At 35.7% G+C, this 24,621-nt stretch overlaps 2 protein-coding genes across 5 annotated transcripts in view; one reads left to right on the top strand and one right to left on the bottom strand.

Moving 5' to 3' along the window:
• USP53 (ubiquitin specific peptidase 53) overlaps positions 1–20,762 on the top strand; it is a 50,040-nt gene extending 29,278 nt beyond the window's left edge. For both annotated transcript variants that reach the window (XM_007087611.3, XM_007087610.3), the window contains 7 exons: positions 387–549; positions 1,658–1,810; positions 3,293–3,439; positions 4,548–5,283; positions 6,597–6,673; positions 14,762–14,858; positions 16,836–20,762. In XM_007087611.3, coding sequence (XP_007087673.1) covers positions 387–549; positions 1,658–1,810; positions 3,293–3,439; positions 4,548–5,283; positions 6,597–6,673; positions 14,762–14,858; positions 16,836–17,823 — 2,361 coding nt within the window. In that variant the 3' untranslated portion in view covers positions 17,824–20,762. The remainder of the gene's footprint in view (positions 1–386; positions 550–1,657; positions 1,811–3,292; positions 3,440–4,547; positions 5,284–6,596; positions 6,674–14,761; positions 14,859–16,835) is intronic.
• Positions 458–24,331, bottom strand: CB1H4orf3 (chromosome B1 C4orf3 homolog). Of its 3 annotated transcripts, none has more exons than XM_015539991.2 (2): positions 24,032–24,331; positions 458–531 (listed from the first exon to the last, which is right to left on the bottom strand). In XM_015539991.2, coding segments are annotated over exons 1-2 (207 nt in total). In that variant the 5' UTR covers positions 24,238–24,331; the 3' UTR covers positions 458–530. The 3 variants fall into 3 exon arrangements, with proteins under 3 accessions (XP_015395477.1, XP_007087670.1, XP_007087671.1); XM_007087608.3 differs by lacking the exon at positions 458–531 and adding an exon at positions 21,220–22,598; XM_007087609.3 differs by lacking the exon at positions 458–531 and adding an exon at positions 21,220–22,578.
• Between the last annotated feature and the right edge of the window lie 290 nt (positions 24,332–24,621).

Here is a 24,621-nt window from a genome sequence, read left to right as displayed (position 1 = left end):
TGTGTGTGTAGTGGTATCGAAGTTCATTTTTTCATATGACCATCCCTTTGTTCTAGCACCACTGTTGAATAGACTCTTGTATTTCTCCATTAAATTGCCTTTAAATCTTTGTCAAAAGTCAATCAACCATGTATGTGGAAAAGCTTTTTAAAATTTGATAGCCTAAATCTTGATATAGCAGGTGTACAATTTTACCCATCAATTTTTTAGTAATGTTTAAAAAATTTTTATTTAGACTAGTTTAAAACTGATCAGATAAAACATGATGAACGACTGAATTCTTAAAAATTTTTTAATATACAAATTTATTCAGTCTCTGCTATTTATGTAACACATTGATTAAAAGATTTTGTTTTGTTTTTCTTCATTGTGGTTTTTTTTTGAAGGTTGGAACTAGATGGAAGGATGTGGTCTCCAAGTGTATCCGATGCCACTTCCAGCCACTGCTTTTGTTTTACGCAAACCCAGATGGCACAGCAGTTTCTACTGAAGATGCACTTAGGCAGGTCATCAACTGGTCACATTATAAATCTGTTGCAGAAAATATGGGTAATTTTCAAAAGTTCTTTTTAGTGTTTTTTTCAATAGTATCAATCACACTAAGAATATTAATATACTGAAGATAAAATGAATTTTGAGGATAATTTCAAAATTTAGTTTCAGTAAAACAGAGTTCAGGAAAATTTTATTACTTTGAGTTAATCTTTATAAAGAAGGCTTTCCTCACCAATGGCCTCTAAAGCACCCTCAGGAGTTACCCACTTGTGTGGTCACACAAGCACGGAAGGGGATACTTGGCTGGAAGCTCTTTCTAACAGTGAATGTTGAGATTTAAAGTGAGTCATACACAGGAAAAGTCCAAAGGAGCTTACGCCCATTTTTGGATACATTACAAAACATACAGAAATCATTTAAAAATGTCTCCTGGGATGCCTGGGTGGCCTAGTCAGTTAAATGTCTGACTCTTGATTTCAGCTCAGGTTGTGATCTCACAGTAGTGAGATCAAGCCCCAAGTTGGGCTCATGCTGAGCATGCTGAGCTTGGAGCCTGCTTAGGATTCTTGCAGTCCCTCTCTCTCTCTCTCTGCCCCTCCCCCGCGCACACATGTTCTCTCAAATAATAATAATAATAATAATAATAATAATAATAATAATAATATGGATGCCTGGGTGGCTCAGTTGATCCAGTGTCTGACTCTTGATTTCTGCTCAGGTCATGATCTCATCACTTGTAGGTTCAAGGCCCAAGTTGGGCTCCGTGCTATCAACACAGAGCCTACTTGGGACTCTCTTTCTCTCCCTCTCTCTCGCTGCCCTTACACTCTCCCCTCTCAAAAATAAATAAAATTAAAAAAAAAAAAAAAGTCTGGCAAATGTTCTCTTTAAAAATGTATATATATCAATGTCAATCCTTTGAGTTTGTAAGTGATTGTCTACAGTATTAAAAATGATTCAGGGGGAAAAAAAAGAAAAAAAATGATTCAGGGGTGCGTGGTTCAGTCGGGAGCATGCACCTCTTGATCTCAGGGTTGTGAGTTCGAGCCCCACATTGAGTATAGAGATTACTTAAAAATAAAATCTATAAAAAAAGTTTCAAACTTCACTTCTTCTGGTGGGGAGGAGGATGGGAATAATACATTTTTGTTTGTCTTTTAAGGATGTGAAAAGCCCATAATTTATAAGTCAGATAATTCAAAAGAGAATGGATTTGGTGATCAGGCAAAACAGAAAGAAATTCAGAAATTTCCAACAGATAATAGTTCATCATTTAATCGGAACCACATTCAAACAAGTGGTGGTAGAGGGCCAGGTATGTGTTTAAGTTATCATTTTTATATTGTCCCTGAGTAATTATGCTTCCCCCTTTCTCGTTTACTGAATCTGTAATTTCTGGTAAGTACCATACAGAAGGAGGGTGTTTAACTATTCTTGGCCATGAAGAGAAAATAACTAGATAACAACATTTTGTCTTTTAACTTAATGCATTTCTCTCAGACTTGTGGTTTTATCTGAACAATTGACTACTATTTGGGTTTCTCCATATATTGACCGCTGTAACAGGCTGGAGGCAATCTGGACTGTTACCAAAGAAAGTCATAATCTAGGAGTTAAATATTAACTTGGAGAGGAAAAACATGAGTTAATAATTTGGTTCATAGGCTAAAATTAAATTTACCATTAGTGAATATAGCAGTAGTTCAGAGTTATTATAGTTGTACTTTATATTTAACTTCATTTTTATTCAACTCTCTGTTGTTACATCATACCACAGATTTAATTTTCACAAACCAGGTTCTGTGACTTGGGTCCACAACGAGACATTGCCACATGGTGTGTGTAGTTATGGTTTAGAAATACATAAAACTTGAATTGGGTGGATGTTCAGGATGAATTTATAAGCAGCTTTAAAGTACATTAATGAAATAATGTCTAACTATAAAAGTAACCCATTTAATCAAGGGTGGTAGGATCCCGAATTAACAGTTGTCATCAAAGAATTACAGGGATGCCTGCGTGGCTTGGTTGGTTAAGCATACAACTCTTGATTTCTACTTAAGTCATGATGTCACGGCCATGGGATTGAGCCCTGTGTCGGGTTCAGTGTGGAGCCTGCCTGGAATATTCTCTCTCTCTCTCTCTCTCTCTCTCTCTCTCTCTCTCATAAATAAATTAAAAAAAACAAAAACAAGGAATTACAGTAAATGCTTTTAAAAGTTCTGAATGAGACCATCTTTTACCCTCTGTATTGGTCATACTCTTAGATTAAGCTGTTACCTATTTGTCAAAAGATAACTACTTGTAAGCCCCAAAACTGTATGTGATTACAAACACAAACATTGGACCAGACAACTTGGGTTCATAATCCTGGTTCTACATTTACAAGTTATGTGAACCTGGGAAAGTTTTTAACTTCTCTGTACCTCAGTTTCCTGATCCACAATGGAGATGGTAATTGTACCCACCTCAAAGAATTAAATGAGTTAAGACTTAGAATGGTGTCTGACACATAGTGATCACTCAGTTACCTTTAGCTTTTAGTATTTCAATATAAGATCTCTTTACACAAGTTTTTAGGGCTATATAGGAAGTTCTTAAAGCCAACAGGCATCTCCAGTGTCAGGATAAAAGCACATTGAGTTTTTTGGCTAAGGATAAAAATGAGTTCATTGTATACTTCTTATTTTCTTTTTAATATATAACATGTTAAAAATTTTATATAGTTCAATTTGTACTTTTATTGAGCAATTTGAAAAACGATCTGTATCATTTATAAGAATGGTTTATTTTACAGTTAAGTTAAGTCACAATGATCAAAGGGAAAAAATAAAAGACATTTCCAGAGAATGTGCTTTAAAGGCCATTGAACAGAGAAACTTACTTTCGTCACAAAGGAAGGATTTGGAGAGGGGACCAAGAAAAGATTTGGGCCGACATAGAGGTAAGCTAAGAGCTTATAGTGTTCATTTGAGAAAAGGGGTTGCTAAAATCTTACTTTTAAACTAAATTTTGTAACCTTAATACAAATTAATATAATTTCTTTATTATTTATCATATATACTTATGTACATATTATGTTATATATCTTAATATGATTTCTTTAATACACCTATTAAATCTATAAAAATAAATTCTGGAGTGTTCTTATTTAATTTTAGCCTGGAATACTTGTGGTTGTTTAGATGTTTTAACTTCCATTGTAATTATAGATTCACTTCACTCATATGGTACATTCAAACAAGAAGGAAGGTTATAAAATTAAGTGAGGAGAGCTTCTTTTCTTGCAGCTCCTCACCTTTCTTCTGTTTCATCGTTAATAGTGTCCAGTTCATTATGAGCGTGCCTTACACTTTATGGTTTTATCCTCTTTTCGTTATGGACATGCCATTAACTTAAATGATACTGCTAGACTTTAAAACTTGATTTGAGATTTTTGCTGCAGTGATATCCTTTTACATACACTTTTGTATACTTTTTTTATGTATAGCAATAGCATAAAATTCTTTTAGGAGAATAGCTGGGTTAAGGTATGTATGTTTATTCTTAATTTTGCTGGATGTGGCTCAATTGCTCTCCTAAAAGCCTGAGCCATTCTGCACTCTCACTGACATTGTTTGGATGTCTGTTTTTTCACACCCTCAGCAGCAGTTGGTTTAACAAACTTTTAAACCTTTACCAATATAAGAAGTAGAAAATACTCTTGTTGTTATGATTTTCATTAATTATGAATGAGACAAAATACTGTTTTTTAAAAAAAAAATATTTAAATTACATTAAAGTATTTAAATTTTTTTTTAGATCTTATGATCTACCTTAGAGATCATTTTTTAAAATCAATATATAACTTATCTTATAAATGCCTCTCATGAAGGATAGAGAATGAAAAAAAACACTTTTTAACTTCAAACCTCTATGTGATATACTATAAATCTTATTGTTTACTTATTACTGCTTAACATTTCTTTACAAACAAGGTGTTTGACTTGTGACTGAGAAATGTCTCTGAAGAGTACTCATTTGTATCTTCATTTGATTATTTATTTTTAAAGATTTGGTTGATGAAGACCTTCCACATTTCAAGTCTGGATCACCTCCTGCCCCAAATGGCTTTAGGCAATATGGAAATCCACATCTATATCATAGTCAAGGAAAAGGTCCATATAAGCATGACCGAGTTGCCCATCAGAGTCGAGCTTCTGCACAAATACTGAGTTCAAGTAAATCCCAGATTCTTGCCCCAGGAGAGAAAGTTACTGGCAAAGTTAAGAGTGACAGTGGCACTGGATATGATACAGACAGCAGCCAAGATTCTAGGGATAAAGGAAGCAGTTACAGTGGCAGCAGTAAAAGCCGGAACCGTGGTTGGAAACCCATGAGGGAAACATTAAATGTTGATAGTATTTTTAATGAAAGTGAAAAAAGGCAACATAGTCCAAGACATAAATCAAATATCAGTAACAAACCTAAATGTAGCAGAGATCAGAGTTTTAACAATTGGCCAAAGGAGAACCCAAAGCAGAAATGTTTAATGACCATATACGAAGATGAAATGAAGCAGGAAATAGGCAGGAGTTCCCTTGAATCAAATGGAAAAGGAGCAGAGAAAAATAAAGGCCTCAAAGAGACTAAAGTTTACGGTGACAATTGGCAGATGCAGAGGACTGAGTCTGGATACGAAAGTAGTGATCATGTCAGTAATGGATCTGCTAATTTGGATTCACCTGTTATCGATGGAAATGGTACAGTAATGGATATCAGTGGTGTTAAAGAAACAGCATCCTGCAGGTAATGCACAAATTAAATGAATGCCTTTCCCCCATCATTTTCTCTTGTTAGTTATATGAAGTGATTTTCAAAGTCTGAGGTCAATAAAGTGTAATGGAAAGAGCTTGACTTTAGAATGAAGAAACCTGGGATATCACAAGTTATTTGATATTTCAGGTTTCTGTTTTTAATAGTTACCTCCTGATTCTGAAAATAACTTTATTTTTAGGAAATTTTAGAAGTGCAGAAATACATTATCATTGTTGCCACTGATAAGAATTAATATATACTACAGGTTTTCTTTTTCTTTCTTTTTTTTTTAATTTTTTAATGTTTTTATTTATTTTTGAGACAGAGAGAGACAAGAGCATGAACAGGGGAGGGGCAGAGAGAGAGGGAGGCACAGAAGCCGAAGTAGACTCCAAGCTCTGAGCTGTCAGCACAGAGCCTGACGCGGGGCTCGAACTCACGGACTGTGAGATCATGACCTGAGCTGAGGTGGGATGCTTAACCGACTGAACCACCCAGGCGCCTCTATACTACAGATTTTCAAGTGTAGATTTAAATTGGTTGCATCTCTGTCATCAAGCTAATTATTTAATTCTTCAATCTATTTAATGTTCATTATCCCATTTCTAACATCTATAACTCAGAAGTAGGGATATTTTCTACTTTCATAGCCAATTCCATGGAAGAGATATTTTTCCTTTAGCAAGTATAAAAGAATACAGCCAAATAACTAAGTTTGTGTTCAATTAATTCTGAATACATTTTTATGTTTCTGTTAGAAGCACATTTGCCCTTTCCTGTGTAACCTCTAAAACACATCCACAGCTTAAATGGTGGATTTCTTACATCAGTCTAGCCACAATTTCTGCTTTTAATCCAAGTAAAACATCTTAATTTGTTATTAGCTGGTGTTTTACCACATTTATTATTAAAAAGCCAGATTCACAAAAATCAACTGCTTGTATTATATTAAATAATCATTGCCATAAAGACTTAGGATGGCAGGGCAATTTCATAACACTTCTTGGAAAGGGGTAGCCTAGGGTAGTAGAAAGGTCAGGACTTTGTAACCAGATAGTCTTGGATTTTAAGTATTGGGCAAATTAATTTGACTTTGACAACCTTAATCTTCTGTTGTAAAATGAGGATGATAGCTACTTTTAAGTGTTGCTGTGAGATGTAAATTAAATAATGTACATTAATCCCCTAGAACAGCACATGGCATATAATAATTCTTTAACGTATTATTTCCTTTTTCTTAGATTCTAACTAAAATAATCCACGATAGCTGATACACTTGGTGTGTGTTTTGTTCTGTTTTCTAGTGACCAGGTTAAAACAAGCAACCTAAATATAGAATATATCAACTGTTCCTCCCAACAGAGCAAAAACTACTTGGAAGGTAAAATTTTATTTAAATATATTGTAATAGTGGCTGTAAAGAATAAGTTGTGGTAATAAGAGCAAAGAAACTAGGAACAGTGCTATTACTGGTAAGGTTATGAGTAATGAGCAAGTTGGGAGAATTCATGCTTGAAGGCTTTTAAAGGATGGGGATAGCTAGTTCAGGGACTGGGCCAAGAGGGGAATGTGTCAGTCAGGATAGGCTAACCTCTAGGCTACACAGTGGTAACAACTTCAAGATCTCAGTGTGCCAGCACCCATTTGTGTTTTGCTCATGATACATGACCAGTGGAGGTCAGTATGGAGTCCTTCCTAGAAATCACTCAGGGTCCCAGGCTAATGAGACTACATCTCCACAGATGCTTCTCTGATCCTTGCAGTATTGTGGGGAGAGGAGATTGAAGGAGGACACAAGAATCACGCCTGAGCTCTTAAAACTTCAACCCAGAAATGATGAATGTACTTTCACTCACATCTTGGCCAAGGCATGTCTTACAGCCAAGCATAATTTCAAAGAGGGTGGAAAAAAGCAGTCTTACTAGTGCCTGGAAGGTGAACTGAAATATGCGTGAACAGTCTGATGTCTACCACAGGAGTTAAGGACAGGATAGAAAAATGGATAAACACCCTGTTAGAAAAGTTCAGTTTGGAAACAGTAATTATATTCATGGTGTAGGGCATTATTATAGGTGATCTGTTACTCATACATAGCCCAGAAACAAAATTAGATGTTATGAATGTGTGTAGAATTCAGGTTGCTATTGAAAGGATATAGCTGAAGGATCTGGGGGAGAAGGATCAAGGAAAATGATAAGCAAGGGGATTATTGAGGTTGCAATCAAAGACCATATTTTCAAATGTTAGAATTCAGAGGATTAGAAAAGGTAATTTTTCACAATAAAAAATAGCCATGAAGAACAAATTTTTAGTTTGTTTTTTAATCTTTATCATTCTTAAGGCTTTTGTGGAGATTATTTTAAGGTTACAGACATTGAATATGATGAAATGTTAAATTATGTTGTTTTTATCAAATGGTATAATATCAGAAGGAAACACTTATATTAAGGAAATAACCTTCCTTTCCTATATAAAATGTCTCGCCTGTTTAAAAATCTGATAAAAGTCTGGTAACCAAGTATTACAGGAAGCAGTAAAGGGTTGGCCAGAAATCAACAGCAGAAGTCGGTGAAATTGAACAATAAGTGCAAGTTCAGTACTTTTTACAAAATTATGCTTGCTTCCTGATAGTAATAAAAACACAAGGTCATAGAGATTGTGATGGTCAAGAATGTATTGCTGTAAGAGCTTTGTAGTGGGTTTCCCCATTTAATATCAAAGAGTATGTATATAACCTACTTGAGAATATTTTTTTATTGTGGTAAAATACACATTACAGGTTTGCCATTCTAACCATTTTGAAGTGGCAGTTGAGTGGTAGTAAGAACGTTCACATTGCTGTGCAGCCATCACCATCATCCATCTCCAGAACTCTTTCAACTTCTCAAACTTAAATTCTTGTACTCAGTAAAAAGCTCTCCATTTCCCCCTCCCTCCCAGCCCCCAGCAACCACCATTCTACTTTCTATCTCTATGAATTTGACTACTCTGGGTACCCCAGATAAGTGGAACCATACAGTATTTGTGTGTGTGTGTGTGTGTGTGTGTGTGTGTGACTGGCTTATTTCACTTAACATAATGTCTTTGAAGTTCATCCATGTTGTGGCACGTGTCAAAATTTTATTCCTTTTTAAAGGCTGAATAATAATACATTGTATCACACAACACATTTTGTTTATCCATTCATCTATTGATGGACATTTGGGTTGTTTCTATCTTTTGGGTATAGTGAGTAATGCTCCTGTGAACATTGGTGTACAAATATCTGAGAATTCCTGCTTTCAGTTCTTTTGAGTATGTACCAAGAAGTGCAATTGCTGGATTCTTTGGTAATTATGTGTTGTTGTTGTGGTTTGTTTTCTTTTTTTGAGGAACCACCACACTGTTTTCAACAGCAGCTGCACCATTTTACATTCCCACCAGCCATGCACAAGGGTCCCAACGTCTCTATATTTCACCAACATTTGTTGTTTTCTGGGGTTTTGTTTTGTTTTGATAATTACCATCACTAATGGGTATGAAGTAGGTTTCTTATTGTGGTTTTATGTAACCCACTTATTTAACTCATAAATTGTATTATGTTAAAATTATTTCTTATTTAACAAACTTCAGAGTCTACCAGAGTTCTCTCACCTGGTCTTTGCCTTGAGGATCTTTGTTAATGCCCCTGCCCATGGTGTCTCTATGGATTCCCCTTCCCTACTCTTTGAGAACATGTTAAAATAGTATAGGAGTTTTTTCCCCAAGCTAAACACATTCCCTGTGTGGATTTTTGTTTTAAGTAAGGCACAGTTTAATTTAATTCTTTGTGATTTGGTATGATTTCCTTGGCTTTGTCCTATTTCTTTATAAAATGGGGGCACACTTAACAGTATCGACCTAAAGAATCGCTTTCTGTTATATGCTATAAGACTTAGAAAGTTAAGGAGCTTTAGAAAATTTTTACTTATTTATGATATTTAAGTCAGTTTTTAATATTAGCCTGTACAAGTTTATTTGATGTTAGAGAACCAAGAGTCTACAGTAGTGCCATGCCATCGTAATTATTTCATTGATGTTTTTTCATTGACAAAGATACATAGATTTCTCTGCCTATGTCATGGTTTTTGCTGCCGAAAGCTATTGTCCAGATACACTGTTGGAATTTCACAGTGCCATTTAGATTATTTTAGCTCCTCTTTTAAAATGGGTCACTAATCAGGAGAATTTCAAATGCCTTAAATTACATTCAAGACAGAAGAAATTATATGTTCACATGGTCAGGAGAAAGTATCACATTGGAAGAATACAGGTAGTTTAGTGTATGCAAGGCTGAGTGCATGTGTGGAAGTTGTCAGATGACAGATAGAGGGTAGATAGAAGCCAAATCATGATGAAACTTTTATGCTATTTTTAAATTCTACAGTAAGTGGAAAGGCAGCAGAGGACAAGAAGAGTAATACACTCCAGTCTGCATTTTAGAAAACCTCTGGTGGCAATGTAGAGGGTGAGTTCGGAGCAGTGGGAGAAAAATTAGATGACTGCTTTAATAGCCTGGAGTGAAAGGGTGAGGGCATAAACTAAGTACCAGTGTCAGAAGAGAAGATTTGAGTTTGTAAGAATTTATAGACAATGGAGTCAGCTTTTATGACAGATGTACAAAAGGGAGGAAAAGGAGGAAGCTGTATTTGGGACTTACATAAATATATACACCACTTACCAAATCAAAGAATATAGAAAGAAGAAACAACTTTCAGGGGATGAAAGGAGATGCCCAAAGTATTTTGGGATTGTTTTGTTTATCATCTGGGTTAAATAGATGTATTAGCCAGTTAGGGACATATGTCTACAATTTAGGAGAGATTATGTACTGGGTAACCAGCCACATATATGGGAGTTGACATCACTCAGGAAAACTGGAGATTTCAGAGCAAAAAGTAGAGGAAAAAAGTTGGGGTTTGCTAAGAGAGATGAACTAAGGATAGAGAGAAGGAGCAACTTTGGGAAAGTATGGGGAAGAGCTAAAGGTATGAGAAAATACAGGACATAAGATTATCACAGGGAAACCAGGAAAATGGGGAGCTTCAAGAAGACAAGTGGTCACAAATTAAGCAGAATAAGGATTAAAAAGCACAGGTTTGATTTAGCGGTAAGTCATTAGTGAAAGAGTAAAAAGCAGTGTTAGAAGGACATTCGAAATAGAAGCAAGCTGAGGTAGGACTGAAGTATTATTGAGAAGTAAAGGGCCATGATGTTTCTAACTTAAAATGGCTCAGGGGCGCCTGGGTGGCTCAGTTGGTTAAGCATCTGATTTTGGCTCAGGTCATGATCTCGCGGTTTGTGAGTTCAAGCCCCACGTTGGGCTCTGTGCTGACAGCTCAGAGCCTAGAGCCTGCTTCAGATTCTGTGTCTCCCTCTCTCTCTGCCCTTACCCCACTTGTGCTCTGTCTCTATCAAAAATAAATAAATGTAAAAAAAAAAAAATTGCTCAGAAAAAAATGGAGCAAAATGTTAATAATAGGTGAATCTGGGTAAAGATATACAAGTATTCTTTGCACTAGTTTTAATCTTTCAATTTTTCTGGACTTTTTGACATTTTCAAATAAAACGTCTTAAGAAATTATAGTAGAATAATAACTTAATAAAAGAGAAGTAAAGAAATGGATTTAGCACATGTCTCTCCAGACCTTTGCTGTGAATAGCGAAGAAGCAGTACCTAGAGGAGAAAGATGAAATCAAGAGCTTAGTTTTGCATTTAGGTTATGGAGGGTAAGGAACTAATGATGTACAGAGGAAGAAAAAGGTGTGAAGATAAGAATAGAACAGAACAGTAATTGGTAGAATAAGATCTCTGGAGGCAGAGTGGAAAAAGAAACAAAGAAGGTAAAGAAACAGGCCAGTTAAAGTTTTGTGATTTTTTCAAAGTATTCAAATTTTATTTACAAAATTTTTGTTTTATTGTAAATCAGATCATTGATTGGATTATTGCTCTTGAATGTGTTTAGGCTTTGTAATAGTAGTGCTCATGTTATATTTTGAAATCTCCCCATACAACAAGAGTGAAGATTACATTGTCTAGACCAGCAGTTTGGTTTTATTGCTACCTAAGCCTGTTTTAAACCAGGGTCATCTTTTCAGATGAAGTATATATTTTGATTTCTTGACTATTGGGCTTTTAAAAAATACAGTATCAAAATTAGCATTATTAGTTCAAACCTTGGTGTTGTCTTCTGTGCCAAGTATAAAAATTGAACTATTTTGGTTTGCAAAGGACCTGGAGCCAAAATTCCCAGTAAAGACACATGGATGTCTATGTCAGCAGAAGAGAAAAATAACACATCTATTTTTAAGTTAGTTGGAATTCTGAAGTCAAACCACTTGGTTGAATGCCTGCCATAGTGACATGAAAATTTCAAACATATTTATAAGACCTCTGCTGCCTCCTGCTGTCTGTTGTACATACTTTAATAATAGTAAAGAGTTAAGAATTAAGTATTTTTTCTGGTGTTTGTGAATAATAAACTTGAAATTAGGGTAAGAAGTAAACATTCTGAAGTTAAAATCAAAGTGAGTAGAAAATTGTAATGTAACTTCAACTTTCTAATTTTTCAAGTCCAAAAAATTATCAGTTCTTTTTGACATTACCTTTTTTTTTTTTTTTTTTTTTTAAAATAATCATAAAGTAGCTGCTGAAGAGAGAGGCTGTTTTTGAGCCTCAGCAATCTGTCAGGCTTACAAGCAACTAACACTCCCTGGGATCAATGATACTGCCTTTTATTTTTAAGATTTTATTAGTGTGGCACTTGTTAAAGTTGAAATAGGTCAAGAGGAAAGGTAAGAAGAATTTGACTCAGTTTATACTTATCTAGTTCTGGTTCTGTGAGTTCGGAACGTTGTGGACAGGGTGGTGGTAATTTAAGAGAAGAAAAACAGTATGTTTTGCATGTAATTGTTTATTCATTTTCTAGACTTTCATTGAATGTATTTTATATGTTAGATATTATACTAAGGGAAACAATAACAAAAAGGGAATGTATTGTGTAATAATGAAGAGCTTACTGCAGTCTAGAGGACGTAGGAGTGTTAAGTCTTAAACAAATGAATGCCAGACTTGTAGTTCCTCTCATTCTACTATCTTAGGTTTTATTAGAAGCTAACATTTACTGTGTGAGCAATATTGCATATGGGGTATTAAATTCTCATATATATTACACAACTCTTTCTTAGAAATTGAAGATTTAATTTGCAAAGCCTGATGGTAATCAAATACAGATTTTTTTCCATAGGATAATAGTTAGATGTTTTGATCAACTATAGATTCCAGCTGAACTTTGAGTGACACCCAGAAGATCAACTTAGGGATAAAAAGCCATCTAAGATAAAGTTCTTTGTTATTGTTTAAAAAATAAAGTTGTTGCTTTAATAACTTTTGTTTTCTCTGAAATCTTTTTTTTTTTTAATGTTTGTTTATTTTTGAGAGAGAGAGAGCAGGAACAGGGGAGGGGCAGAGAGATAGGGAGACACAGAATCTGAAGCAGGCCCCAGGCTCCTAGCTGTCAGCACAGAGCCTGATGCAGGGCTCGAACTCACAAACCGTGAGGTCATGACCTGAAGGCAGATGCTTAACTGGCTGAGCCATCCAGGCGCCCCTTCTCTGTAATCTTCAATTCATAGGTTTGGAGTACAATTAAAAGCATGAGAATGAAAGAAAACATAAATGAATGTGATAACAATGCCATCTAAAAACAAGGGAGGATACAGGAAAAACTTAAGTAGAATTGTATAGAAGTATAGGCAATCAATTGAAAATTCAAGCTAATGCCATATATTCTGATATCTTCTGTAGGCATCAGCACATTAAAGTGGATCATGTTATTTGATGTTCAAACTAGTGGCCTAGTTTCATCACAGGAGATTCTGTATGATGATCTCAGATTTTAGTAGCATATGTAAACGAGAGCTTGCAGGTAGGGGAAAGGGCACTGACTTTGGAGTTAACCCTGGATTTGTTTGAATGCTGTCACCAGTTACATAGCATCAGTTGGGTCACCTAACTTCCTTGGGGTATAAAAAGGGAAATTTTGGGCACCTGGGTGGCTCAGTTGGTTGAGCCTCCGACTTCAGCCCAGATCATGATCTCACAGCTGGTAGGTTTGAACCCTGCATCAGGCTCTATGTTGACAGCTCAGGGCCTGGAGCCTGCTTCAGATTCTGTGTCTCCTTCTCTGCCCCTCCCGCACTCATGCTCTGTCTGTCTCTCTCAAATAAACTTTAAAAAATAAAAATTTGAAAAGAAAAAAAAAGGGGAGGGAATCATTTCACAGAACAGTTGTGACTGAGATTTTAAAAGACAACTATTTTCAATCAATTGTAGCAGTAGTTTTCAAACGTTTTGATCTCAGGATATTTTTATACTATTAAAAAATATTAAGGACCTCAAAGAGCTTTGGTTTTTATGGGCAATATATATTAATAATTACTGTATTAGGCTTTAAAATGGAAAATTTTAAGTATTTAAAGAATGATTTACTTTACTCATGCATGATTTTTTTTACTAACCTCATTTGGAAAATATTGATTTGCTAAATTTGCAAGTCTTCCAAATGTTGACATATTTCTTTATATAATTTAAAAAAGCACATTTGTTAGTATTGCCACAGATGTTAGCAGAAAGTCTTTATAATTATCGGGAAGCTACAAAACTCATGATGGTGGATTCCCGTTTTCCAAAATTCTAATTTTCATCCAAAAGCTTGAATTCTATCATTGGCAATAAATAATGCTAGTTGTTTTCTTGGAAATGATAGGTTCATGTCTTTAATTTTTAAGAAAGTTTCTGCCAGGTACCCAACTCTGAGTAACCAGTGTTGTTGTCTTTCAAGTAAAAATGGGGTTCACTTGTAAAGATTAAATAATTATTATCAACCTCTTAACAACTTAGCAGTCAGTAAATGGTAGCTAGTTAGTGATGATGACATAACATCTTACATGTTATCATAATACCTTCCCACATATTTAATTCAGTTGATGTTCCTAATGTTCATGTGAGGAAGGTAAAAGAGGTGTCATTATCTCATATAAATGAGGAAACAGATTGTAAGGGATTGAGAGGTTTGTTTAAAGTTACTAGCCCATAACTAGCAAATCTAAACTTCAACCCAAGCCATCTGTCTTCAGATGCACAATTTCCCTACCACTTTGTCGGCAAAGAATATGTCTTACGTAACTGGGGAAACAACATAGCTCCACGCGGTGTAGCCCCAATAACATTGCTAACATTTCCAAGTGGTAGTAGAAGTAGCCATTTATTTTGTATAAAGCATTCAGAAAAGAGGTATTATTTGAGCTGGGCCTTGAAGAATTAATTTCTGTTAGTTGTAAGAGAATTACCTATTTATAGGAAACCTTATGTAAATTATGGAGAAGTATAAGTGGAGTAAATTATAAAAGATCACTTAAATAATTTAATTTTTCTCTCTCCCCACCTCAGGCTTCAGAAAAGAACTCAAGAATTTGGAAGTAGGCTGTAAATCTCCTGAGTTCCACCCAGAGTCACATCTACAAATAAAAAATCCTTTGATAAAGAGGTAATCAAAAATATTTGGAAAAACTAAAATTTTCTGTACTAAATGCATGTATTATAGGAACTCTTTACCAGATAGGCTGTAAATTCATATTACTGCTCTGAAAACAATGGGTCTACAATTTTATTGATGCCTGTCTGTTCATTAAAAGTGATCATTAAAAGGACCTGAGAATAGAGAGCCTGGCCTACAAAGTACCTGGTACAATACATGATTGTTGTCATCCTCACAGCACTTTTAGGAGGTAGATGGTATTATACCAAAGAGAAAATTAAGGGCTTTTATTAAGTAATTTGCCTGAAGCAATGGAGCTGAAATTTGAATATAGCTCTTATCCTACAGAGCCTCTTTTCATCAATTCCATGCAATTCACATGAGAAAAATAATTTTCATATAGCAAAATAAAATTTACAATGTAATATCATTTATCTTCACCATAGAAGTTAATTACCTAGGGGCAGCTGGATGGTTCAGTGAGGTAAGCATCTGACTCTTGATTTCAGCTCAGGTCATGGTCTCACTGTTGGTGGGTTCAAGTCCCATGTCAGGTTCCATGCTGACACTGACAGTAGCACAGACATCCGGCGTAGGATTCTCTTCCTCCCTCTCTCTGCCCCTCTCCTGCTCACACGCTCTCAAAATAAATAAACTTAAAAAAATCGTTACCTATAAGGTTATCACTCTAACAGTGGTCTTTGAAGGGTTCCTGAGGAGTGCTGAGGAGTTTCTGAATTATTCAAACCCCCGTCAAGGCCTAACCTCAGGAGAACACAAAAATTGAAAGCTGAAATCTATTTAGCCATATTATAGTTACCTGTCTGAAGGAAGACTGAGCTGCTAGATAGGGGCTGGTCAACATGAGGTCTAGAAAAGGGAGGCCAAGAGTTTGACAGTATTTGTCTAGTACTGACTCGGGGAGATGCTCTCTGGAATGTTGTGTCAGTTGTGTCTTACAGTTTTCTTGTAAAATTGGTAACTTGCCATTTAAATGATCTTTGAGTAGTGGCTGAGAACATGGCCTTTGGAGACAAACAGATCTGGGTTCAATTCCTAGTTCTTCTGTTTATCATCCAGGTGATTTTGGCCACATGCAGGTAAAGGGGGATAGTAGTCTTTACTTGAATAATCTTTACCTGAATACTGTTGTAGATCAAAGAAAGTAACAGAAAAGCTCTAGTATAGTGGCCAGCATGTAGTTAGTGCTTACTAAATAGTAACTATTATTTTTACTTACAGATTGCTTTTGTTATCTGTGCAACTTAAGATCTTAAGGGCTGATTAATAATTGAAACAAATTAGAGTCGAATGTATAGCATTTTGTCATTAGCAAAAAAACATGGCTTTGTAGACAGGGTCTCTTGGAAATTGAGAGAGGGCTCAGACCATTTTTTCTCTTTTGTTCCTCTATTTGTTTTTGAAGCTCTTGGTATTATATAATATATAATAACAGAATAACAGATATACATATATATTAAAAATTCTAAAACTGGTTTCCAAAAAATATCATTACCTAAAGGTACTCCTGATCAAATTATTTTTAATTAGTATGCCAGCCTTTTATAGCATTACATGTCAAAATTAAAGTTGTCTCTATTGGTATAAACTTTGCGATGTTGGTTGAGAAGTGTTTTAGGGAATTGAAGTGTTTGCTTATAACATTTCTTTTTAAGTCTGTGCTACATTTTCACAAATAAATGCAATTTCCATGCTTGTAAGTTGAAATGAGTTTTTTTAAATTATGCTTCTAATTATTAGAAATCTGATTTTGGTAATGATAGGTGTTTCTGGCATTCATATATTTTAGCATAAATTTCGGACTAAGAGAGTGTAAAATGTTAATGGTTATAAGTATCTTCCCACTTCTGTTACAAAAATAACATAAAGTGTATATTGAGAAATTAAACTGCAGGACAAATGTTTGTTTCTCCCCCAGTTTTGCCTATTTATATATGGTGTTTTAGCTTTGTTTTTATGTTTCAGGTCACATATTACACATGAAACGAATGGAAAGTTGTTCCCTTCGTCAGGTCCACAGATACTGAAGGACACTGCAGCAAGAGAGCATATCCACCAGTCAAATGAACAGAAACTTGAAACATCAAGTGAATGCAAATTTTCTGAGTGGCTTAATACAGAAAATTCTGAGAGAACAGGTTTACTTCTTCACATTGATGATAATTCTGCTTCTGGAAAGATAATGAACAGTAACGAAATAGTGTTACCATCTTCTTTGTGGTCCTCACACATGAGACCTGTTGGGTTAAAGCCAGAAACTGCTCCCCTCATCGAGCAGCAAACTATGATGGAACAGTGTTCCTCTGAGAAGTCTCTATCCAGGGAACATATAATTCAGTCAGCCTGCAGATCTGATGGTCAGATGCCAAACCTTGTTAGCCATAATCCGCCTCCTTTGCCACCAAAGAAATATGCTATAACCAGTGTGCCACAGTCAGAGAAAAATGGTTCCACACATAATGTCAAACTTACAGAGACATTTAAAGCTAATTCTTTTAGTCTTCCAAAGCACAGTTTAAGTCCGGATCCAGAACCAGGTTCAGAAGTGGGTACATACATGAATGATGAAAGACTTCAGGAAACATTTCAAGTAAAAGAGCATGTTGGCAACACACCAAACTACCTGTCCGGCTCTTCAACTAAAGATTTTCAGGCAGACTTGGGTACAGTTGTTGATGCGTTTTGCCAACCAGAAATAGACTCTAGTTCTACTTGTCCAAATGAGACCATTTCATTAACTACCTATTTTTCAGTTGATAGCTGCATGACTGATACATACAGACTGAAATACCATCAGAGACCCAAGCTCTATGTTCCGGAGAGCAGTGGTTTTTGTAATGATAATTCGTTATCCCAGAGTGAAAGAGGGCTAGGACCGGTGTTACACAATAGTCTTGGTTCAAACTGCCCTTCTGAGCAAAGATATAAACCTAGTATACATTGTAGTAGATAAATGATGAAACCGGTAAGCTTATACTTCTCAGAGGCCATTAAAAATAATAGGAATTGACTGACCAAACCTGGTAATACATGAAATTAAAACCATGGCATTTTTAAAGTCATTAATCGCTTTAACTTTCTATATATATTTTTTATTTTGTGATCAACTTATTGGATATTTTAGAAATTCCCTTTGAATAGCCTTGGCGTGCCTGCAAAATAGAAAATTGGGGGGTATGCAAAAAGTCACGGCTGCAATTGAATAAAAATGTACTTTGTTCCTTTATGTGTGGCTAACAGACCCATAAGTATTAAACTAACCAATATTCACATATGTAGATTGATAAAACTATGCTAATGGAAAAATACCAGGTGATACATAGTTTGTGTAGTCAAAGCAGTATTTGCTTTACTAAGAAGCACTTTCTAATGGGTAAGGAACCAAGAGGGCTTCACCCATTTGTTTTTGACTTCTGTGATAGTCTATTACATGCAATCCCTTTAAGTGTCTTAAAAAATATCAACCCATGAAATTGATAGCATTTGAAAAAGAAAAAAAAAGCCTTAATGATAAAGCAATTTTTAAATTAAATTCTTAAGGTCAGAAGAGAAGAAACTTAATTTTGCTCCTAGAACTTTTATCTACAGAATGCCTAGTTAACATAAATTAGGCCTTTGTTGTATGTATTCATAAACTGATTTCAGCCATGTAAGCTAAAAATAAGTGAAATTCTTAACTTTAGTATATTTATTTGTTAACACTTTTTCTAACTTTATATGAAATGTGAAAGGTTTTATTTTGGTTTGGTTTACATTGGGCTGCTAATAACCAGTGTTAGGAATTAAGTTAGGGCCCTCTTATTGGGAATCTCACTGTGACTGCCTAAATTTCCCCTGCTGTAACCTTGTATCTTTATAGGTTGTCAACCCATTTTAGTGATCTTCAGATTCTTGAATCTGAAAATATTTTTGGGTTTCCAGATTCAATTGCTGCCTTTCATAGAGGGTTTAATTTTAATGAAATGTATTAATTTGAGCAGCTCTCCCATTTTTGTACTCTAAACGGATAGTCGCTTTACCCTAACTACTTTCATGGAGAGGGCTTTATTTTAAAAATAAAGATTTCCATTATCAGGATGACCTTATAAGTTACTTTAATTGCCTTATTTCATTAGTTGTCATTTTATTTTGTACTAAGTTGGTAAACTTATTGTGGTTTAGGAGTTTTTGTATTGTCCACTTAAGAAAATAAAGAATTACATAATTAAAATTTTTCTTACATTCATTAATAAACTTTATACATATAACTTAATTCTGTAAACTGATGAATAAATTTAACATTTTGACCAATTCCTTAAACTGTTAAAATATTGCAAAATGTAAATGATTTAAAATGAGTATTTCTAGATAAATATAAAATATTGCTTGTAAAAACATAACCGCACCCAGTTATCAAACCTAGAGAAGTTTTTAAATAGCTTAACTGTAAATGTAGGTGATTATTACTCTATATTCTCTTACTTTAGAAATACTTGAATATGAACTATGTTAAACTTTATCTTTTAAGAAAGCTTATTTTTAACATAACTTTTAGTATGGAGGGTTTGTAAATACTGTAAAGTTTTTTAAATTGTATTTGAAATGTCTGTATTTAATTACTGCTTTTATAACATTGTAAAATACTAGAAAATGGACTTCAAGTATTTTTAATATCTTTCAAAAACTTTGTGTAGCTTTTATTTTAAATGTATTATTTGAAACATAAACACATTTCTGATATTTAACAGCAGTCTCATAGATTTGTATTTTCAACTCAGATGAGTTGCAACATCTAATTTTGGCTCTTTTTAGAGTACTGTTCAGTTGAAACCACCTGAATTGTCATAGTACTAACAAAGTAGAACTGTTTTTGTTGATTCAACTCTCCAAATACAGATTTGAATACATAATTACTAACTAATCATTCACATGTAAAATTTTTACTGCTAGGGTATCTGATTTTTATAGATGTTTTCTTCTGGTTATAAAATTATAACTTCTGAAATAATGCAACCAATAATTGTTATAATGTTCAAAATACGTATCTTCAGACTTCTATTTTTCTGTGAAATCAGTTTTTTTCTGGTTCAGCATTTTTTTTTAAAGATAAACCGATTTTTAAGTTAACATGGTTGGACTTTTCTGTGCATTTATGAACATGTTGTGCATTCATGAACATTCTGTGCATTTCTCCCATGTTGATTATTATTTTATGAGAAATGTAAGTCAACTTAAAGTTCAGGGTACTTGGAATATCACTAATCATAAAGTGTTATCACTGGAGGCTCCTAAGAATGTAACTGTAGTGAAGTCTAAAATTGGGCTCCTATTGGAGTTGGCAAACTTTCTGTAAAGACCCAGATAGTAAATAATTTGGTCTTTGTGGACCATAGGGTCTTTGTAACAAACTACTCAACTCTGCCACTGGTTAAAGAAGTAAAGCAGCCCTAAATGGTATGTAAATGAATGGCATGTTTGTGTTCCAATAAAACTTTATTGATATTGAAGCTTGGATTTCATATAATTCTCATATGAAATTTTTTTATTTTTTTCAACCATTTTAAAATGTAAAAATCATTCTTAGCTCACAGGCCTGAGTAGTGGCCTAGATTTGGCCCATTGGCCATTGTTTGATGACCCTTGTCCTGGAACATAATTTACATTAAGTAACCTCAATGACTCTAAATATCCTGTAGTCTCTGAATGTATTCCCATGCCATTTAGGGACTAGATAGCGTGGAGAAGAAGTTTCTATTGCAAATTTTCAGGTTAATGGACTCCTAATGACTTCCTCACAACTGCTAGTCAACTAGTTCATTTCAAATGATTATTAAAATAATCATTTGGTTTATATGAAATTAAGGTTTTGAAATTTATAAAGGAATCTATCAGATTAAAATCACATTAATGTTATTCTTTGAATGTCTTTGTTTTTGTCTTAGCAAGTTTGCCAACTTTTCTTGGTGCCCCATTCATCCTTTAGCCTTACCCGTTTCCCCTTTTACCCACTTAGCCTTCAGGTGTGGGTACTGTAAGCAGTCACTGTACTAGAGGTGGCACAGTTCAGTGGTAGGCATAATTTCTTATTCATCAGCTATAGAAAAGATTCAACCCTCACACTGCCACCATTTTTGTATACCATTTAGAGTCATGTCACAACACTAGGACTTTACTGCCTTCCCTCTATCAGAATTTTCAGAGTATCTAATAGTTGTGGTACTGGGCTCAGATTTTAGGCTCAGAAAGGTAGTAAGGATCATAAATCTTTGTGTGTAACCTACCATTAAGCTACATGGTAACTGTTAATCCTCTCAAAATAATACTATCAAGTAATTTGTTTAAACAAATGCAAAATCCAAATCAGACCAAATTTAATTATGTAATAAACGTTTATTGGACAAAATTATTAGCAAGCAGCAGAAAAATCGTTCACACTTGGTATGCTCAATGAAATCCCAGTTCTATGTTTCTTTAGATGCTTCAACCTTTGCATAAAAGGTTCTCTCCATGCAGATGCAACAATATCCTGAAGGCATAATTATTAACCTCATAGTCAGCAACAGGCAATTAAAATCCCCCAAAACCAGTCCCAGATTTCACTCTTAACTGCCATTCTAAAAGGGAGAGGATGTAGAGTTTACCAGATCTATGCCTTGTTTCTAAGGGAAAGGAATAGCCTCAAAATACTGAGGCAATACACATGTATCAGATGTCACCAATTTCAACAAGAGCCCATTTCTAACGTTACATAAAGGAGTATCTGTTAGATAATAGGAATGGCTTCTGAAGGGCTTTTAGTAGCTGTTTTGGGAGTGTGATTAAATAAAATTCTGATCCTCTTAGAATGTACATTCTTGTTAACATTTACATAAGTAAGAGAATGTAAGCTCCATGAAGGCAAGGATTTTTTTTGTCTGTTTTGCTCACTGCTGTACCTGGCCCAGAGTTAAGTGCTCAAATATTTGTTGAAATGAGTAAATATGCTGACTTTGCTGACGTATTTAATGTACAAACATTTTTAAAAAACATGTTCAGGCCACAAGCATTCTTAATGCAACCACAACAACAAAAAATAGGTTGGAAACACAGTCTTATCTTAGGGAAGTTCAAAAGCCTAAAAGGGAATGAACGGCAGGAAGCATCCAGGTGAGAGGACATGCACTCTAGATTTCCAATGTTGGATATTACATACTTTCCCTGCACTTGTATCAAACTGGCAACCATAACAGAGGACCACTTAATCTAAAATTAAACTGGTACTTACAGCCAATATATCGTGGGCCTGCATTTTCTGTACAGCTCTTAACTCCTTTTTCTCAAAACCCTTCTTCCCTTGCTTTTCAGTAATTTATTTTTAAATACTTCACCTTAATATTTCATCATTTTTGCATCATATGAAACCCTAGCTAACCCTTAAGATGTTATAGGCTAGACAGTACTGTATTTCTTAATGGATACAATAAACCCTTACATATAAATATTTCAATATTCAGCCCCTGTAAAGCCATCAGATGTTTAAAAAGTTTTTAAACATCAATCAGAGTCTAGTTTAAGAACTTAGCTATATGAATGGGTGAGATCATCACCCATTTTATGTAGTCCCCAAAATGAAGAGTATGTAAAATGAAAGAAAAGTCGCTTAGAGTTTGAAGTTCTGTTGCACAATCCTTTCTTCTCCAAGAGGTTTGTAGTCATTTTCAGAATTCACTCCAGGAACCAACTTCTTAATCTAGACATAGGCAAACCATTCTGTAAAAACCAAATACTTGTCAACAATGTCTCCTTCCCATTTTAATACTTACCCTAATATTTGAAAATCTAGGTTGTCTCAGTCACTTGCACATTCCTAAACGATTTACATATTGATGAGACAGAGAAAAAAAAAAAAAAAAAGGCCTGGACTATTTCTCCTAAGGCTTCCATTTTCTACCCAGGAATGAAAACTTAAAAAAAAAAAAAAAAATCACTATATTTGAGGTATCAGTCTCTACCCAAAACAGGAGGGGAAGTAGAGGAGAGTGGAAACTCTATAAATATAAATGGCTTGGCAGAGGATTTTATAGAAATACCCATCTCTTCCATTCACCCCACTCAAACCTCTGACTTCTAATTTACCACACTACCCAGCAACTCAGCAGCGATAGGGCCTTAAATACAATGACCTTATGCCCAAATCTTTGCCACAATTTGGGGATGGGGAAAGAAGATAAAATTGCCTATCAAGGCTTGCAAATTCATAAGCATGACTGAGAGAGGTTAACTCCTGGTGAGAAAACAACCCCAAACTCCAAGAAAGCTCCTCAATGTCTAAATGAGCTGCACTGCTTTTCTTCCACAGGCTCTATCTTCAGGTCACTGCTTCTCTCCTGAACTTTTCCCTCATCAACTCAATCCTGTGTCCTTTTCTTGTTCTGCTCCCCTACTCCTTCTCTACATTTCCTTTCCTTCTCCCCTTCCAAAATTGTCTTTTCAGACTGAGTGGCAAGGAAAATGCAGAGCAAGGATTTTGCAAGTGGAACCTACAGAATTTGGTGTTTGGGGCTGTGTGGGTGTGTATAAAAGAGAGAGGAGAGTCAAAGAGCCTTAGGGTTCTGGGAGGAGTACTGAGTGAAAAAAGTTACTTACTGAAATGGCGGCACAAAAGTGCATTTTTTTGTAATAAGTTATTAAGAGTTCAGGTTTGGACTTGTTTGAGATACCTACGTGGCCTACTCATGGCCCAACCGTAGTATAGGAACAGTAGCTTCAGTCGAGCGCTTACTGCTGCCAGGGAAAATGCAAATCGCTTTTAGATAAATTACTATCTCATTTAATCTTCATTCCACACCTATGGTTCCAAATGGTAAATGGAAAAATAAAGCTCAGAGAAGCGAAATAAATTCTCTGATTTCTTTGTGGTGGTGCAGGCACTCAAACCCAGCTGGTTTCATTCCATAACATGAGAAAAAAAATCATGGAGCCAAGTTTCTACCTCTTTGAAGACCCTCACTGAGGTGCCAAGGAAGAACATTTTCATTCCAGCCTTATCCCAATCTCCCCACCCACCCACCGACCCTGCCACTCACCAGCTACGTTATTACCTTGGACATACCATACTCTCTGGAATTCAGTTACCTTGCCTACCCGCAAAAGGAGCAGTGGTAAGCTCCCTACCAGTTCAACGTTGTATTCAGAGTACTCACCAGGGTAAAAGATACACGAAGATAAACAACACCAGGTCAAAGAGGATGAAGAGCCAGAGATCCAACCAGTAGGAATGTTTTGGAAACCGTTCTGCCCTCGATTGAGACCGCATTTCATGATTCTGCTGCTGCCTCCCAGCTTCACCCAAGGCTAGCCGCTCCCGGGGACCGTCTCGACCATCTTCAGGCGCCGCGCCCGCCTGCATCTCGCACCCGTCACCCGGCCGCAATCAGAAGAGCTGGAAAACACTCACGTACCGTACTTCCGCGTTCACCTGGCCTTAAACTGGCCGCAGTCTGGCTGCCTACGCATGCGCGCTCCCCGCCCCCGGAAAAGGGCCCCCGAGCACCCTCCTCTTCTAGCGCGCAGGCGCCGCCCGGCGGTCCGCTGTCTCCGTGACTGCCAGCAGGCAGCTCGGCCTCCACCCGGAAGCGGAGTAAGAGGGCCCGCCCGCTCCGCCCTGCTGCGCCCTCGGGGAAAGCTGGTGAAACAAGTTTCGCTAAAAGAAAAACTCTCTGGCCGGACCGGAAGTCACCCTCACGTCCCATTCCTGTCAGGTGATGGATTCCATCCTGGAACTCCCCACGGT

The sequence above is a fragment of the Panthera tigris genome, chromosome B1 (assembly GCF_018350195.1).
Source record: "Panthera tigris isolate Pti1 chromosome B1, P.tigris_Pti1_mat1.1, whole genome shotgun sequence".
Taxonomy (NCBI): Eukaryota; Metazoa; Chordata; class Mammalia; order Carnivora; family Felidae; genus Panthera; species Panthera tigris.
The sequence above is the reverse complement of the archived record's forward strand: the minus strand, read 5'-3'. Positions and strand labels throughout refer to the sequence as shown.

Bases quoted from the DNA above. Each gene is read 5' to 3' on its own strand.
- CB1H4orf3 (XM_015539991.2), bottom strand. From the start codon at position 24,237: ATGCAGGCGGGCGCGGCGCCTGAAGATGGTCGAGACGGTCCCCGGGAG.